Below are 17876 nucleotides of genomic sequence, written 5' to 3'. Positions count from 1 at the left end.
AGCAAGGAAATCTACCCATCAATTGTGTAGTGAACCAGGTGGATACTGTACTTCACTGATTATCAAAGTGGATGCCCTCCTATGTGTAAAGTGCTTTGGGATGAAAAACACTATACAAACACAAGGAAATATTAATAGTTTAGTAGTTACTAGTGTAATGATAGTACACAATTACACTCTAAATACACAGAATGAAAGAAGAAATGAAAACAAGCTAAATAATATATTTTATTCACAAAAGTGTCCTTACAAAGTACCTAGATACATGCAGAATGCTAACCACACTAAAGCAAATTCAAACCTGATTTTTTTAGGGATATTTTTATGTAAAGTGATTGACTGCTTACTGAGAACATTTTTTTGATGTCTCGATAAAAAAAATCAAAATTTTGCCTTCTCCACCATTATCAGCTATGAGTCGTAACCTCAGAGGTACTACTGGCTGTTATCCCACTGTTCCTGATCTTCTGACCTTTTTGTGAAATCAGACTGTGGTTGTTCTTTCTGCTTCACTGCATGAACTGCGTAGTTGAGAGATGTGCTCTTAGTCCAGCTCCATGAACCAGACACAGGGTTGTAGAGCATTCCATGAATAGATTCAACATAGAATCCATCTGCGACAGTGGCAAAAAAGAGAAAAGAATTACTGTCAAAGGAACATTCATTAAGGAATTTGTAGATATACTGTATGTACAGTGAAAGACTACACCCCCCTGAACTTTTTTCAGATTTTGTTGTTTCAGTGCCTCAGAATTTCATGCGTTTAAAATGAGCATTTTTTCCTTTCATCTACTCTTCATACTCCACACTTTTAAACAGAAGATGTTTTTTTACTGGGGAAAAAACTCCTGCATTAAAAATACAAAACTGAAATATCAAAACTGGATAAGTCTCCACCCCCTGAATTAATACTTGAAGGAAACGGGTTTGGCAGCAATTAGACCAGTAAGTCTGTTGGGATTGGTCTCTACCAACTTGGTTCACCTAGATTTGGCAATATTTGAGCATTCTTTTTTGAAAAACGGTTGAAGCTCTATTTAGTTCTTACTTATGCAAGTGGCATATTTCATTTTTTTTATATCTGCTGACAAATAACTAATTTTGTCTTTAAAACAACTTCTGTGTGAGCATGTGAGTTTACAATAAAAATAGAGATTGGAAAAAGATGTGTAAGTATCATATGTAATTCAGCAACTTTCAAAACGTTTTAAAGGGCCTGAACACTTTTGCAAGGCACTGTACACACAATATACATATAATAATATGAACACTTTTATTACCATAACAGATATAGATACAATGTTGTACTTCTTTTAACTTGTATATCTCCGTGTCACTTTTGCATGTCCTGTATGTTCTGTGAAAAACCCTACTTTCTAATATCCATGAAGACTGACATCTACCATTTTTCAATAACAGCTTAATATCCATCTCAGGGTACACATATATACAGGGAACAACTTATTATTAAATAGTAATAACAGCACATGACAACAAAACACTACAATCACCAGAAGGACAAGCAAACTTTACACAGAAGGTACCTCAGGCCAAGATCAAACCCAGGACCTCAGAGCTGCAAGGCAGCAGCACTAACTGCTGTGCTACCACATCTTTGGGATAAAAGCCTCACACAAACAAATCCTGACACTTCTTGTGTAAGGTATAAAATATACAGTATATTAGATTCATCTACTGTAGGTACATAGGAGGAAACAAAAATGTATTCCACATCATTCAGAATCTAGGATACACCTTTAAAAAGAGTTCAGGAGGCAACTACTGTACTGCGAGGCTCCCTTCAGCAGACTGTATGGCAGACTACTCCAGCAAATCCCCTTCAAAACTATTCTTTTACAAAATTCACTTCCTTGACAGCTCAAGTAAACTTCAAATACTTGACATTTTAATAAGACCGCTTTCTTGGAACTTCTGACTTGGAATACTTGACTCAAATGCTATATTTATTGGATCTTCCTAAAAGTATTGTATCTTACACTTCCAGTTAAAACTACAGTACAGTACATGCAGAACATTTTGCATCTGTAGTGGAGTTTTCTTGTTAAATTATTGATAATTAGCTGGCAAGCTCAAAGTAGAGCTGAATCTACAAGGGAATCTTCTGGTAGTTTATCATCTTGATAGAAACTTGAGTACATAGCACTAATTATACTACTCCGTAATTTCCTTGAAACTGCAGACCTTTGCTGTTATACTGTATCTTCAAGACAGCATATTTTAGCCTCCCCTAAAGATTCATATGGACTACCTTAACTTAATTAAATTGTTCATGCAGTTTTATACCAGTTATAGTCTTTCTCCTACGTTGTTATGGCTCCTAATCAAAGCACTGAGTTTTTCCATTCTCAGAGAGAAAATCTGAATGTTCTGTATTGTAGGAGAGAACCACACAGCACTATAGCAGGATTTAGCCTTCTGAATTGAAATAATACCTACAAAAATACCACACACAACATAATCCTTGTAGTACTATATACTGTATGTTTTCTGTTCAAAACACTTTAAAATACTTGAAATAAAACCTGTCATTTAAGTTATTTCAATAAAAACCACTACTTAAAGTGAATACATATTTACTACTCTAAAACAGATTTAACCATTTTACTATTGCTCTAGACAAATCATTTTCTTTGGTAACTTTCATTTTACCATTCTTTACATGGTGTATAGATTTGATAAACATTGTGTAGAAGCACTGTTTGGCTGTCAGTCTCACTCTCTTTAACACAAAATATGTACAAGTAAAAACATATTTAGGATTTAAAAGAGAGGAACAAGAGAACTAACCAGAATAATCGGCAAAAGAGGAAACGCCTGAAGCTCATTTCTGGGGTATCTTCATTTTTATTTTCTCAAACCTGTAATATCCTCTGTTAAAACCACTTCAATAAAGTTTTAGATCTAAATTAGTATCTGAGTGAATGCCAACATTTCACACAGAGTGTGCTGACTTGGAAAAGTCTGATTTGTTTTGTTTGGGAAACCTACAGTAGGAAAACCAAGCTGCCGCAACACTCACTTGATTCAAGAAGTCGTTCCAGGTCCACAGGATTAATAAATTTCTCCCAGTCATGTGTTCCATTTGGTACAATTTTCAAAACCCTTTCAGCAACCACAATGCCTAACACATAGGACAGGTTGGTTTTGTTTATTGTAGTAATGAACAAAGATCCTCCTGGCTGTAAAATAAAAAATATATATATATATATTAGATATAGCAGCTAACACTGCATATATTTGAGCAAATATGTCAGAATTAGGGACCAGAAAGTCATGACATATAGTGAAACAACATATAAGGGGGAAGTGTTTCCTTAAGAACAATGTAAAAATAAAGTATAAAAAAGCTGAGTGTGTGCTTTGCTTGTAGCTACCAAATACAGTACAGAGGGTCCCTGTTATACTGTAAGTCCAGGTAATGCTCCTAAATAATGCATCTTAAAGCGAGATAACTTAGAAAGGGGAATTAATTACAAAAGAAGTAATGTAATCAGCTTTAGACACATTTCCAACATACTGTAGAGCTCAGACACAGATATTTATACTGTATTTAATGTACCTTATACCTATAAAAATGAAACAGAAATAGACAGGGTAACCATTTCGAATCATGGGCTCATTGAAAAGACAAAGTCATTTGATGCTTCAGGAGAGATTTTTCCCCCACACACTGTTCATGCATATAAAGTTAGCACGAACAGATCTTGATCCACTGGCTGGATTGGTGACGTACAGTAGGGCGAGATGGTAAGAAATCAACTTTAATGTTAGGACATAATGTTTCATAATCTAAGTTAATTGTAACAGCATTGTCTACAAGGAGAACATTTTTTTCATGTTAGATTTTTCTCATCAGAATATTTTATTCCTGGAAATGTTCATTTCAGGGAATTTCTGAGTTTCTCATTTCATCAGAGACAAAAGTGCAAAACAACATACAGCAAGTTTAACACATTCACTGATACACTGCCTTCTAGATGTATTCCTACTCCCACTAAAATAGGATTAGGGATTGGATAATGTGATGTTCTTCAAACAATTTTAGAAATGGTATAATAATATTTACCATAATTAATGAATTCCAGAAAACATTAGGGGCCAATTTATTCACGTCTAACTAATCCTGTAAATTCAAAAGTTCTGCTCTTTGAAGTGTAGTGGAAGCCTCCGTAACTAAATATACTGTAGGCATTCAAAGATTTCCTGTATCCCTGGGGTTAGTACAGGGTAAGAAAGGCAGAAGGCATAAAGTATCAACATGCATCATTACAGCTATTCGAAGACTGTAGACAGATGGCCATTGATCTCCAGAAGCTGGGGAATGGCTATAAAAGGATTCACAAAAAAGATATCTACTGTATCAGTTTTCTCTACATTATTAAAAATATCCTCCATTATTAAAAAAAAATGATGTATTATGGCAGCCCAGCCAGGAAGAGGATACAAGTGTATCTTGCCACTATAGGCTACAGAAGAGATCTGTGGTTTGGGAGGCAAGTGTAAATCCAAAGGCAACAATCTTGCATCTTCAGCCAGGATGCAGAGTGTTCAAAACCACCATTCAATGTCACAATGCATGAATGTGGGATTTTTGACCAGCTACAGAACAGAAGCTTCTTCTGAGAGTGAGCCACAGAAAGAGGCACCTTAAATTTGCTTCAGTAGACCACATCTGAATGACAACTGAAACCATGTCCCGTGGTCAAATGAAACAAAAATTGAACGCTTTTGGACAAGGTTATGAACATTATGTTTGATGCGAAAACAGTGAAGCTAACGTTGAGAAAACAGTCATGCCCACTGTACAAAAACAGCAGAGGGACTTAATTGTGTCTGAGGGGTGTTTAGAGTGAATTCCAACACATACATGGTCATTATGGCCAAAAGCTCAATTCTGACCATTTTCTAGCACGGTAATGATTCAGACGACACATCCCAATCAGCAAAGGAATATTCAGCTGCACACAAACATAAATGTTCTTGACTGACCTGACCATCTCAATCTCCAAATTCCAGTCCAACTGAACAATTGTGATCCTTATTAAATAAGGCAGTTCACTAACAGAAAGCACACAACAGTAGTGAAATTCCTGCCTGAGGAATACGAAAAAATACCAACTACAGTGGTTGCGATGGACTGGCATCCCATCCAAGGTGTACAATAATCTGCTCTGGCTCTTCCGTAACCCTGAATTGGAAGAAAATGGATGGATGGATAACTACAGCGGTGTAAATAAATATAGCATTTGTGCTTTCTGGAATATATTTGTGACAAACATGAGTTTGTGTAATGCTAAAAAGAAGACAGTAAAATGCTATTATATATATTTTTATGGTTTTCAGCAGGACACATTATTCAATCAAAAGAATAAGCTACTCAGCCATTTCAACAACTGGATGAGATGTTTGGATCAATTAACTATTAATTAACAAATGGGCTAGACAGGCTGAATGGCCTCCTCTTGTTTGGAACATTTCTTATGTTCTAGTAAATCTGGACTCTCTTGCAAACGAACTGAATCAAAATGGTAAAATGGCTTTGTCTACCTTCACTTCGGTGCTGAAAGTAAACTAATAAACTAATCCACATGAACAATTAGGAGACCATTTTACCAATAGGATGAATGTGCAGGGCCTAGGGTGTCATCAGCATCTTCTCATTTTTAGACAAGACAAAACCACTTATTTTGGAGAAATCAAACAATTTCAGATTATATACTCTGAGAAGTGTTTGGTATATATTTTGCAATTTCCATTTACAGTTTGACCACCTCCTTGTTTTGTTAGTCTCTGTCCATGGGGATTTTGTTAAAGGCAGCATTTCATTTCATTTGTTTCTCCCCTATTATTTAAATTAGCGTTCTGTCAGACTTCGGCTAGCAACAGATCCTACGTTAAGTAGATAGTTTCCTTCATGAGACGTTTGGTGTCCACAATTCAGTTTGATTGCATCAGAGTGGGTCTCACAAAGTGTTTTGGATGTGACATTTCTGTGATGGAGCAGCACTGAGACAGCCTGAGATTTTACTGCCTTCAGGAAGCTACAGTACCAGCTGACATGAGTGTCATGCTGAATACAAATGAAAAATGCTCCACAGTCAGAAACAATCTTAAAATGATTCAATATTTTTTTAATTGTGGGCGGTTGGGAGGGAAATGATTGCAGAAGAATTAAAAGAGACAAGAAAAAACACGCTGCTATAAAAATATACAAGACAGAATACCAGAACTGACGGCTACCAATGGGGAAAAAAAATGACATGCCATTTTAGAAGCTATTAATAAAAAAGTTTAAAAACAATTCTGACATCAAGAACCAATTGATAAGTATCCCTTAATTATGATAAAATCTTGGTTATCAGAGAATAAAAAAGAGAATAAATGTTTTTTTTACAAAATGAACCAATAACGATATTCCAAATCAAAGTAACAGTATTGAACTTCTAGCATTAAATGGAAAATATATGTTAAAATTATGATGTACAACTTTTTTGGTAGATTATACATTATACAATGTTCCCAGAATTCAATCAATCTACCTGACAGTCTATGGACTCTGGGAGGAAACCAGACCACCTGGAGGAAACCCACAGGGATACAGGGAGAACACATAAACTTCACACAGATAGCACCCCAAGAACTGGGCTCCAGTGCTGTGAGCCAGCAATGCTACTTACACTGCACTACCATGCTGCCCTAGTGTAATTCACTGGATTTAAATTACAGTTGAATATTTGAGTTAACACTTCAGTTGTCACCGCATATACTTCTCACTCTTTCTCGTACGGCTATGTGGCGTGTCATTCTTAGATGTATGTAATGATCTGAAATTTGAATTAGTTCAATGTTAGTGCCAGTGAATTATTTCACTGTTAGGCAGAGAGCACAAGCTGATAATGGCCGCTGTTGTGTTGCTAGTCTCTTTGTTTAAAAAGACTGCTGTTTTCAGGTTCTAAGTTTAACCACTTTTAGTAATTAATTGTGGGACACACCATACAAATGAAGGCTTTGAATTTTACTTTTTATTGCTTGAACACGGCTTTTTTCTTGCTTGATTTGATTGTGGCTGATCTTTGGGAAAGACATGGTAATAGACTTACACATTCCTTCTGATTAGACTTATAGATACCCATTATTCCAAGAGCCACAAGCGATACAACTGGTTATATTTTCATAATAACAAACAAACAGTGCTTCTGCTTTTTTGCTATCCTCAGACTTGCAGAGGAAAGGTCCCAGACACCCACAACTGCAAAGGGGGAATGAGTCCCATTTTCGCCCTGTGAGCTGTCAACAATGAATGAGGAAAACACTTCATCATAAAACAACTGTCTTCCCAGGTTAGGGTCAACAGGCAGAAAAGGCAAACTAATCTGAATTCATAAGAAAATAACATATCAGTGTACATTACATCAGTTCTTAGGAAAACTGAATTCTTGCACTGTCAAATGAATTACAAAATGAGATGTTGGGAAACACAACGAGTTGCACTCAAAATAAACTGAGCTCATTTTGTGTTGCAAATATGAATTGGTACCAGGGCCGACTCGTCCATACAGGCAAACTAGCCGGTCGCCAAGTGAAATGGGGCGCCAAATTAGAGGGAAAAAATAGTTTTTAAAAATCTGTTTAAAAAATGTGAAAGACTTGAAAATACAAATAAAGCGACGAAGATGTTATTATTTCAATTAAGGTGTGTTAATAGGAAATGTGAATTACAATTAAATCCTGAGAATTTACTAATACGCTACATACGCTTACAAGACAGCAAAATACGTATTTCAATTTTCACCACGTGTCACGGCGCTCCGCAAGGGGGCACTGTACCGCTTCTGCTTTTCGTACTGCTGCCTGAATTAGAGCAGTGCGATCGCAAATTAAGGCATTTGAGATGTATAAATCCAGAATGTGGGTATCTTTAAGCGTTATTAAACTATTAGCTACATCAGGCTTTATAATTATGAACTTTATTTATTATATCTAGCCTACGTTTTAGAATTAAGGACTAAAATAAGCTTTTGTCATTTAATTGCTAGGATACATTTGATAAAATTGTTACGATTTAAGAGGTCACAAATTAAAAGAAAAACAATAGTAGAAACTGAGCTGTTTACTCAGCTGTGGGTGGGCTGTGTGAGACAAAGGATCTCCTACTCTGGTTAATCATAATGAAAAATAAATATTAAGCACAGAGAAAGAAAAACTCCCAACAACATGTGCAGGGCAGAATTAGGCCAATACCTGCTGCTAAGAAACATACGGAAAAGAGCAATAAACTATTGGCTACATCTAAAAAGCAGTGACCAAAACTACCGTCACAAGGCCCTGCTGAGCCAGCTGGTCCTGAGGCTCACTGACCTGAGCCACACCGACACAAGCCAGCCCCAGGACAGCACCACAACTCAGAATCATCCTCATCACAGCACAGATCAAACAGCAATATCTCACACACACAAACAGCATAAACTGGAATGCTACAGAACCCTAAAAAGCTGAATATCCGAACAGGGTAAGAAACTGCATGCCTACGTTGATGCAGCTACAGTACCTATGTGAACTACTTCAAATTATTTATCCTGAAGAAGGCTCCACAGCCGAAACGTTGTGTTTCTCTTCTTCTGTTTTCAGCATGGAATAAACCTTTACTTGTTCCTTTGCTACCTCAAGTTATACCTACTTTGAGTATTTCTGTGACATTTCAGGATTAAATATTAAACTTTTAATTTAGTCAGGTTCCTTAGCTAGTGGGGAGTGTAGTATCTCAAAGCTAAAATTAATGAAAACATATTTGGTTCAGTGGTTAACATTGCTGGTTCAATTCTGTTATCTGCTAAATGCGTGGCGTTTGTATGTTCTTTTTGTGTATGCGTTGTTTCCTTCAGGTGTGGGTTAATTGCCCCTGTCGTGAGAGTGTGTCTGTGAAGGACTGGCGTCCTGTCCAGGGTGTACCCCACACTGTAACCATCTCTTGCCTGGATAAGCTCTGGCTCCCCTGCTATCCTGAACTGGAAGGAGTGGTTAGAAAATGGATGGATGAATATTTGCATTCAACAATCCTTGTAGGTGAGAGATTATTGCTGGACTTGCCACCATGTCAGCAGAACATGAAATCCTGGTCTGGAAAATCGGACCTAAAAAACTAGGGACTGAGTTTACAAAAGGTAAAACACAAAGAACTGTTTCTTGGTATTTCACTGTATCATTCAGATGGACTCTGTCTGCCTGTAAAATAGTTCTATTTGGAAAGTATAGTGGCTGCATAGCACCAGCACTATTTCTCCTGAGCTTAATCTCACTAAACAAGATGTCAGTTATGACAAGACATTTCACACTGGATAACAGGCATCTGGCGTAACAATACCCATTTATCACAGATGAATTCTAATCTTTGTGACAAACACACATTTCTGTAAAATCGCTGCAATGAGAAACAAGTGAATAAGTAGGTATTTTGACGACAGTTGTTGGCTAAGCCTGATTTTTTTGGATCCATTCTCATTCCATTTTGAGTTCTGTACTTGAATGTGTATACACAAAGAGTAAGTTAAGAGAAGCATCGTTAACGTGTGATGATCTCACCCACCTTCAAAACATCCAGACAACATTTTATAAAGGTCTCCAGGTCATTCACATGTTCCACCACTTCCGATGCTACAACCGCATCAAACACCTGTCTCGATTCCTCAGCGATGTCTTCCAGCAAACAGGCCCTGTACTGGACCTGCTTGTTCAACACAGGTTCGAAAGACTTGTGCAGCTCCGCAGTTTGGATGCTTTCCTCTAAGGGATCAATTCCCACGACTGAAGCCCCAAGTCTCCCCAGGGGCTAAAGAAAAGGCATTTCAAGCACTTTAGGAAAAGCTCAACATTAATTCAGAGATTTGTGAGAGATATTAAAAGAGACTTATGTTCTCTCAAGCTTTGAAATCTTAGGAAGCATTTTACACAACCAGCAGGCTTCTTATTAATAATCTTTTCATAACAGATTTATGTCCTAGTGACACAAAGAGCTCCAAAAATTACTTTTCCTGCCTGGTGGGAAATGGTTAAAAACACCTTTTTAGAAAGTGCCATAACAGATGCAGGCCACAAATTAGAAACATCTCCAATCAGAAGTCATCTCCAATTTTGTAGAGCTGAACAGTTATGACGTTATGTCTTATAATGATGCTATTTTTTTCTGATGTTAGACAATAAGCTCTTCTGACAGACGATTAAAGGCACATAGAAAGTTTAAGTATTTGATTAGACCTGATACTGTCAGGTTCAATAATGCAACTCTGCTGGCAAGACTTCAGTAAAATAAAACTCAACGTATTCTAAAGCCATGGTGTTATTTTTATAAAAAAAAAAGAAAAAAGCTCATAGCTCACAAACTAGCCAGGAAAACCAAAAATTATAAACAACATCTCTTTAATACTCATTTTTATTTAATGTAAATCACAGATTTCTAATGTGTTTTGGCTTCCAGTGTACTATATGAGAAATACCTATACAGAATATATGTGATTGTTCTTAAAATTGATACTCCTTGAAGTGTGAAACAGTAATGAAATCAATACATTTACCTCACTCAGCAGGCCTCCTCCACAACCAACATCTAGTATTTTAAAGCCAGATAAAGGACATCCCAGTTTTCGACCACCACTTAAATTCAACAGATTATCCCTAGAGGAAAAGGAGAGTGGGTTACAGTACATAGAATATACTTCACCCTTTAATTCAAGGTAGGAAACAATCAAATGTTGTAAAATACCAAGTTACTTGTCGTAGATAAAGTGATTCATTAAAACACTCCCAGTCAATGAAGAGATTTCTCCTCCAGCTGCTACCAGGCACGGTATTATGAAGAAGTATTATGTCGTGTAAGCATCTTTTTAACTGTAATAATCCAATTTCTGTGGAAGGCTGATCTGACCTCAAAAAGGACTCCTGTCCTTTCTCATCACAGGACCGAGGACTCGTCCAGGGGTGGCCTGAAGGAACGGTGAGTCCAGACAGTCACACCTTCCTGCTCTCTCTCCCGATCATCTCCCAGCTGCCCTCACTCCCCTGCCCCGCCCTGCCCGCCATCCTCCATCCTCCGTGCTGGAGGCTGCAGCTTCCGCCTGCTCGTTCTGGGACTGGCGCTAATAACCCGCCTGCCCCGGCAGCAGAGACGAGAGCTCCCAGCAGGCTGCAGGGCACGACTGGAGCTCATTCCCCCTCTCAGCTAGAACTGGTTTCATCACCTGCCTGTCTTTCCCTACTGCAGTTGATTTATCCCTGCTTTGCTGTGCCTTTTAGATTCCAGAGGTTAAAAGAAGGGGGAAAAAATGTTGAAACTCATTCATTAATACCCCAGAACCGATTAAAAAAAATCAGTTTTCAAGAACTCTTGGAAATTTTGCTTAATCATCCCAAGTTGTCATCCGATATCTGCCGAAGAATACAAATCGGCCAGAGAAATTAAATATCACAGACTACTATAAACTGGACAGAAGCTGAAGCCAAAATAGGAATTTCCACAAATACAGACAACAGAAATGGATAAAAAAGTAGTGGCACATTGATACTTGTAGGTGTTGAAAAATCATGAAAAAAGTCTTTTTTAATGCCTTCTGCTCGAAAACAGGAAAAGACACTTATGTTTCAATAGAGTATCACTTTTATGAGTTTTGTTATATTAAGAGAAATAAGGAACCTAAGAAAACCTTATAAACAAGAGGAGGCCATTCACCCCATCTAATTAGAGAATCTATCTTGCAAGATAGATTGAAAGATCTCAACTGGCTGTTTCTCGCAGTGAGCTAAGGCTGACAACATGGTTGGACAAACTGTCCAACAGTGTGTGAAAAACACAGTGCCCCCTCTACTCCCCCTTAGTTTCACCGTTGTCTGGGCTGCAAAAAGTTTAATTAGTTCCCCGCACAGTCTTTTCTGTTCGAGACTACTTCTGGGACATCGGTTCACTGTGAGTGTAGGACAACCCTCCATTAAGCTCAGGAGTGTCAGGTTGCTCTACACAGAAGTGAACCCAGCAAAGCTGCATTTTGACAACTGCAATTGGACACATTAGTAGAAATGCTTACTAGCTCACTGTACAATTTTATCATGACATTACTTGATGTAAATTCTTTTGTTTAAAACTATATTGCCCTTTTCACATTTTTACTGCTTCCTCACATTGCAATATTGAAATATAAAAATTATGTGTCTACATTAATACCTAGTCTAAGACGTTGGTATAAGTAAGCTCTAAGAGCTTTTTTTCTGTTTTATATTTCAGTTTGTTTTTACTACCTACATGCAACATCCTGCATTTCGTCTCATTTGGTCCAAGCCTTTATGAACTTCTTTTGATTAGTGTTTGCTAATACTCCTATTATGCCATCATCTGAAAACATGACTAATGTATTTACTGTACCAGCAACTAGATCACTGATATACGTTAAGAGCAGCAGTGGTCCTCATACTGATTCCTGTGTACTCTACGAATCACACCACCCCAATGTGAGCACTTACCATTTATCAGTACTCTGTAACCTGTCCATTAGCCAGTTTTCATACCAAAGTACTTTGAATGTTTGCCACTGGAATTTTGAGAATCAATCATTTATTGGGAACAAAAGCCTTCATATATGATATAATATGCCTTTTTTTATACTTTCATGCTGTTATCTGTTCATACTCTAACATGTTTGTAATGCAAGGTCTTCCTTTTCTAAATTCTGTCAATTATCCACTAGAGTCCTACTACCATACACATACACAAGATCCTTCAGTTGACTTCTAATTACCATCTCAAAAATCATACTTGTTATAGACCAGTACGTCTATAATTGCTTGGTTCAGCTGTGCTGCGTGGTTCAGTGTGGGCACTACATTAGCAAGTGAATAGTCAATGGGTATTAAAAGCCTGCCCTGATTGACTGTTGAGAGAGTTTTGTTAATGGCTCCCAAAGTACATTTCCCTAAGTACACTTGGTTAGAATACCAGCGGACACAGTAGATTTGCTTATTTGCTTATTTAAGTACCTCTAGTACCTGAAAAATGTTTGCCTCTTCTACAAAAATATTTTTTTGATATTGGTAAAGTCATTGACACAAAGCCAATCCAGGTGACGTCTTTATCACAGTTAAGCATAGTTAAATGACACAGTATTCAGGTTAATCACAAATCAGAGGTCACAAGTGAAAACTACATTGAGATGCACGTACAGTGAGGAATTGAAAGCAATGTACTTACTACAGATGATCCTATGGTTAGTATAGAGCTTAGTGCTCAACTTGTACACTCTGTAGATACCAATTGCAACGAACGTGGCTGCTGAAATTAGTCCCCAGTTCTGTACTAAGAATGTTCTCAATTGCAGCAAAGCCAAAGTAACAGCTGCTGCCCTCGAGGCTAAAGTTTGAGAGTAAGTACAACTCTAAGTATAGACTGAGCACTTTACAATACATGCTAAGCAGAACACGGGACTGCAAGGGGAAGTTTCCAATGCAATACCAGCTTATTATGCTGAAATAATAATGTCACTACAAAATGATTCTAGGCACTTGTCACTGAGAAATGTAATATTAAAATAAAATTGCATTCCAGCCACAATACAATGGATCTACAGTACAGTACGTCCCATGTTCTAATCATGAAGGAAGGTGTTATCAGTCTTGCTACTGCACATAGAGCCTGTAGTATGCAATTGTGAGTTTTGAGATATGTATTGACATAAATATTCTGTGGAGGGAAGAGAAATTAAATTAAAATAAATACATACAAGTATAAGTAAACAGGCTTCGATTCTTATGTGCGTTCAGTCAAATCAGGGTGTCACTTGGGTCTATTTTCTACTATCATTTATTATGTATAGAGTCCATACTGATGGTTCTTGGAAGGTATATTGAGAAAGAGGGGTACAGTAGGCAAAGTTTCTTATTTTATGGTGTTAAATGTAAGGTTATATTAAAGAAAACACTGCTAATATTTGTTTTTCACACTTTAATTATTTAAGTTCTTCACAACACTACCTCTTCGTTTTCCTGTGGCATTATTATCAGGAAATGATAATAATGGTGTGGAAACCACTCCAATAATAATGGTGTGGAAACAGCCAGTGTGCTTAATGTCTTGGAGATGGAACAGGTAGTTTATACCGGTCCATAGCAGGGTTGTGGAGGCTTGCAAAAAGCACAATGATGCAGCTAACTTTTACCGGACTGGTACACAAACCAAATGAGAGACAAAACTCTGCTTTAACATTTCCAAAGGCTCTCTCAACGTGGGATCTTGCTGTTCTATGCCTGTTAGATCACAGTTCTGTATGATGTGTGTAGGGATGTAATGACATCAGTGACTTTGAGACCAGCACGTAAACAGTGCCCTTGTGTACATTATGGTATAGCCATCATAACAAAATAAAGAATTAGACAAAAACTACAGGGTTAATCCCTTAGCACCAACTGACAATGGGATCAGCTGGTCTGCCACTCTTGGTACACGATTGTTTTTGTTACAAGTGATGCAGATGATCCTGAGATAGTACCATACAACTCTGTACTAAATCCGCAAGTTCACTGGAATTGATTCTGTGTAAGAGCATTACATCTGACACATTCCTCATAGTGACAATAAAAAATCAGCTGTTAGTATTACCTTATAAAGGGGACTCTCAGGTCATTCATAGCATGAAGTGCTGCAAACTCCCCCTGTTCATTCCACCATTTGCTGGCAAGGGACTGGAATCTCTTCATTTCGTCTGGGTCCAGTGTCGTCTGTGTTGCTGAGCTCATTCTCGTGATTGAAGGCCTGGAATAACAGAAAAGACATCAGGGGGCCAATATCTGTCTAACACTAACATCAATCTATCCATCCATTTTCCAGCTGCTTCATCCAATTCAGGGTCGTGGGAGAAGAGGAACCTACAGTAGCTCGACAAGCAACCAGCGCACAGCAGTGTACACCCTGGTTGAGATGAAAGTCCATCGCACACACAAGTCCGACACACACAAACATAGACACGCACACACTCAACACCAGGGTTAATTCACCCAGAAACAAATTAACCTCGCAGTATGTTTTTTGGACTGTGGGAGGAAACTGGAGCGTCCAGAAAAAAAAACTCATGAACATGGAGAGAACATACAAACTCCACACAAACAGAACCCCAGATTTGTAATTAATAATAATAATAATTAATAATTGCTTACACTTATATAGCGCTTTTCTGGACACTCCACTCAAAGCGCTTTACAGGTAATGGGGACTCCCCTCCACCACCACCAATGTGCAGCATCCACCTGGATGATGCGACGGCAGCCATAGTGCACCAGAACGCTCACCACACATCAGCTATCAGTGGGGAGGAGAGCAGAGTAATGAAGCCAGTTCATAGATGGGGATTATTAGGAGGCCATGATTGGTAAGGGCCAATGGGAAATTTGGCCAGGACGCCGGGGTTACACCCCTACTCTTTTCGAGAAACGCCCTGGGATTTTTTTAATGACCACATAGAGTCAGGATCTCGGTTTTACGTCTCATCCGAAGGACGGCACCTTTTCAAAGTTTAGTGTCCCCATCACTATACTGGGGCATTAGGACCCACATGGACCGCAGGGTGAGCTGGCCCCACTAACACCTCTTCCAGCAGCAACCATAGTTTTTCCCAGGAGGTCTCCCATCCAGGTATTTGCCAGGCTCACATCTGCTGAGCTGCCAGTTGTGAGTTGCAGGGTGATATGGCTGCTGTCCATACTACTATTGTATATACATATACAGTATATGCATTTATTGTACTGTGTGTATATATATAGTATATATAAATACAGTATCTAAGATGTGAAAAAGACTTTTGTCTATATGTTGATGCTTCTGTTACATCTTCTAGACAATGTTGGGGAAACAGTAAAAAACGGATAGTTAAAAGTGTAAAATTTAAATAATAGAATATTATTCAAAGCCCAAGGATTATATTGTATATAATTTCAGTCACAGTATAAAATATATTGTTGCTCACACCTGCTTAGCTTCAGTGGGTTGCCAGTTGTAAGTTGCAGGGTGATATGGCTGCTGGCTAGTTGAACCTGGGGCCCCAGCGCTACAAGCAAGTAATGCTAACCACATTATCTTTTACTTTTAACTTGCAAGGAATAGTGTATTTTATATTATAAAAAACGGTTGTCCTAATTCAGTATGAAATAATTTGGGAAATATTTAACTTGTAAAAAGATCTGCAGACTTTTAAATCTATACAGAATAAAAAGATAACATTCTTTTAAGATCCTACGACAGGAAAAACGAAATATATACAGTATGTGCTTAAGGATCACGAGTAAATACGTGGCACAGTGTTTTGCTTACTGTGTAGTACACAGGCTTGTCGTTTAATAATGAAGACACTGTGTACGGGCTATAAATATTGTAACAGTTCAGATCACTAGCTCAGGATCTTGTAACTGTGCGCTTACCTCATTCTCCAGGAGACAGGAGTGAACACAGGAGCACCTGACGCTTGACGTTTTGTATAATTTATCTGGTTTTCATTCCCAGCACTCAAAAAGAACAGCGCCCGAGCAGACACAACTGCAGGCGTCAAGGCTAAACGGCTTAGGAGACACCGATACTCTGATTTTGTTTCAAAGCCCAGTCTGAAAATTACAGGTACAATATTTTTTGACATTTTTAAAAATAAAATATGAAGAGCCTTTTAGTCACATTAGCTCAAAAAAGTTAATGTGACCTACGTTGACCACTTTGTTTAGATACCGTGTGGAAACTGTACAACTGATCACATTAGTTCCTACCTGTGAACAACGGCACAGTTGATGGCAAATATCGTTATGCCGTTCACATCGTTGGCAGTAGTTCTAGTTTATATTTTTCTAAGTTCTTTCCAATCTTGAATGTAAATCATATAAAAAGGGTCTTGGGGACAAAAAGGGTAAAAAACGTATTTTAGCAACAAAGTTTAACTTCGTACATTCGTTGCAAGCTAACAAAATCAGCTTGTGGAGGTTAAAACTCCTAAATAGTTTATTAAATACCCGTTTAAAAATAATGTAGTAACCTGTGATTATTGTTTAGAATACTGCGAACTAACACTTTTATTAAATATATATGTATTTTCTCGTTAAAAATCCTTTCAAAACCAGTACAAAATAACTGGTTCATATTGGATGGAAGTGCCGATTAGAAGTGAAGTAGTGAGTTTTTTTGCCAGTCTTTTAAGTAAAAGGTTGCAGTTTGGAGATTATGTCAGCAGACGAGTATCAATGCATACATATTTCTCAGTTGATTTTCAAGAGTGTCTAAGATCCTCAAGGTGTATTTTTCCTATGGGTTATGTTGTATTGTCTCCCATGAGCAGCGATAGATTTTCATTTTTCAGTAGCTAATTGGTCGCAGGATTTCATCCAGCCGTTTTTATAGCCGGTGTGTAAACGTTATCCACATAACGGGGCAGCTTGTTCCCTGCTGTCATAAATCTCCTATTCTCTGTGTTAAATGCATTTCCACACAGTTTCTACTTCTGTCAGTGCTTTTGAAGAGTATAATAATAATGATAATAACACTCCATTCAAAGCGCTTTACAGGTAATGGGGACTCCCCTCCATCACCACCAATGTGCAGCCACACCTGGATGATGCGACGGCAGCCATAGTGCGCCAGAACGTTCACCACACATCAGCTCTCAGTGGGGAGGAGGAGTAATGAAACCAATTATCAGGAGGCCATGATTGGTAAAGCCAATGTGACAGCCCTGAGATTTTTAATGAGGTTTTACGTCTCATCCGAAGGACGGCACCTTTTCAAAGATTAGTGTCCCCATCACTACATTGGGACATTAGGACCCACGAAGACCCCAGGGTGAGCGCCCCCT

General features: G+C 38.0%; 1 protein-coding gene across 1 annotated transcript; it reads right to left on the bottom strand.

Moving 5' to 3' along the window:
- Nucleotides 1-210: 210 nt before the first annotated feature.
- coq3 (coenzyme Q3 methyltransferase) lies at nt 211-16759 on the bottom strand. Its single transcript, XM_006626315.3, has 6 exons — nt 16465-16759; nt 14654-14806; nt 10590-10689; nt 9605-9847; nt 3041-3200; nt 211-614 (listed from the first exon to the last, which is right to left on the bottom strand). The coding sequence occupies exons 1-6, from the start codon at nt 16674-16676 to the stop codon at nt 436-438; spliced, it is 1047 nt and encodes a 348-aa protein (XP_006626378.3). The 5' UTR covers nt 16677-16759; the 3' UTR covers nt 211-435.
- Nucleotides 16760-17876: the final 1117 nt, after the last annotated feature.

Source organism: Lepisosteus oculatus, chromosome 2, assembly GCF_040954835.1.
Source record: "Lepisosteus oculatus isolate fLepOcu1 chromosome 2, fLepOcu1.hap2, whole genome shotgun sequence".
In the NCBI taxonomy this organism is placed as follows: Eukaryota; Metazoa; Chordata; class Actinopteri; order Semionotiformes; family Lepisosteidae; genus Lepisosteus; species Lepisosteus oculatus.
Note: the sequence above shows the minus strand (reverse complement) of the source record. Positions and strands in the feature narration are given on the sequence as shown.

Coding starts and splice junctions, on each gene's coding strand:
- coq3 (XM_006626315.3), bottom strand. CDS start 16,676: ATGTCAAAAAATATTGTACCTGTAATTTTCAGACTGGGCTTTGAAACA. Junction 14,807..16,464: donor CCTGTCTCCTGGAGAATGAG/GTAAGCGCACAG, acceptor CTGTTATTCCAG/GCCTTCAATCACGAGAATGA. Junction 3,201..9,604: donor GTTGTCTGGATGTTTTGAAG/GTGGGTGAGATC, acceptor TTTATTTTACAG/CCAGGAGGATCTTTGTTCAT.